The sequence below is a fragment of the Sinocyclocheilus grahami genome, unplaced genomic scaffold, assembly GCF_001515645.1.
Source record: "Sinocyclocheilus grahami isolate Dianchi unplaced genomic scaffold, SAMN03320097.WGS_v1.1 scaffold212.1, whole genome shotgun sequence".
In the NCBI taxonomy this organism is placed as follows: domain Eukaryota; kingdom Metazoa; phylum Chordata; class Actinopteri; order Cypriniformes; family Cyprinidae; genus Sinocyclocheilus; species Sinocyclocheilus grahami.
In genome coordinates this window covers 1,063,499-1,064,448 of record NW_015505391.1, presented here as the reverse complement: position 1 = coordinate 1,064,448, position 950 = coordinate 1,063,499, and the positions used below count along the sequence as shown (strand labels likewise).

Below are 950 nucleotides of genomic sequence, written 5' to 3'. Positions count from 1 at the left end.
TTCCAAAGGGTGCCGCGACTAAAAAAAAAGGTTGGGAAACACTGGACTAAATGATGACAGAGTTAATTTTTGGGTGGACTATCCCTTTAAGAATTGCTTAGGACAGCAGCTAAACCACAGAGGAAGTCCTCTACATTAATTTATTACAGCACTATTTTGCATAGTATTTTAACTCCACTTAAGATCAGCCTTATAGACTCTGACTTTGCAAAGTTCATATCTTCTGTTTTGATAATTGACCAGAGAAAAGTACAGTCCTATGCAGCATATTATATCTACAGTATATTCATAAAAAAGGGGAATTAAATCCTTGTTTTTCTTCTCTTTCAGCAATGCACCGCTTTCCTTTTCATCCAAAGTTTGTTACATAAAGTATCGAGAGCCTTCCAGTGTTGGTGTGGCACAACATTTAACCAACACTGTTTTTATAGACAGAGCTTTGATTGTTGTCCCCTGCGCTGAAGGTTAGTACATTTGCATGTGTGTTACATTTGTGTGCCAGATTATACAAAGACACTGACTATCTAACTGCAAATCAAACTTTTGAGAAGAACAAACCATAATTGGCTTCCTGACATTATTTTGTGTGTTTTTGTGTCCCAGATTTGTATGATAACCATGAGTCTGTGTGCTGAGCTATCACTGCTATCAGCTCTGTTTTATTTTGTGAGTTCATTGGAGGTGGGTGGAGTGACACCAGCTCACTTGTTTATCAGTTGAGCTGGAGGATGTGGAAATGATGGAGGTGATTAAGATCATTCTTTTGGGTTATGTAACAACATCAGGACTGTGTCAACACACTTTTATTGTTTTGCTAAACTCGAGGGATTAGGGACACAGTCATTAGTTCATATTCATAAATGGGTTTTGCCTTTTGAATAGGGGTTTAACAGTGAACTGATGCATTGCTAGAAAATTAGAAAAGCAGGGTGAAACAGCACAAAATCACT

At 37.7% G+C, this 950-nt stretch overlaps 1 protein-coding gene across 1 annotated transcript in view; it reads left to right on the top strand.

Moving 5' to 3' along the window:
* The window catches only part of LOC107596013 (serine/arginine-rich splicing factor 11-like), a 29,441-nt gene that overhangs the window by 11,549 nt on the left and 16,942 nt on the right, over nt 1-950 (top strand). The window contains exon 2 of the mRNA XM_016286614.1: nt 331-464. Coding sequence (XP_016142100.1) covers nt 331-464 — 134 coding nt within the window. The remainder of the gene's footprint in view (nt 1-330; nt 465-950) is intronic.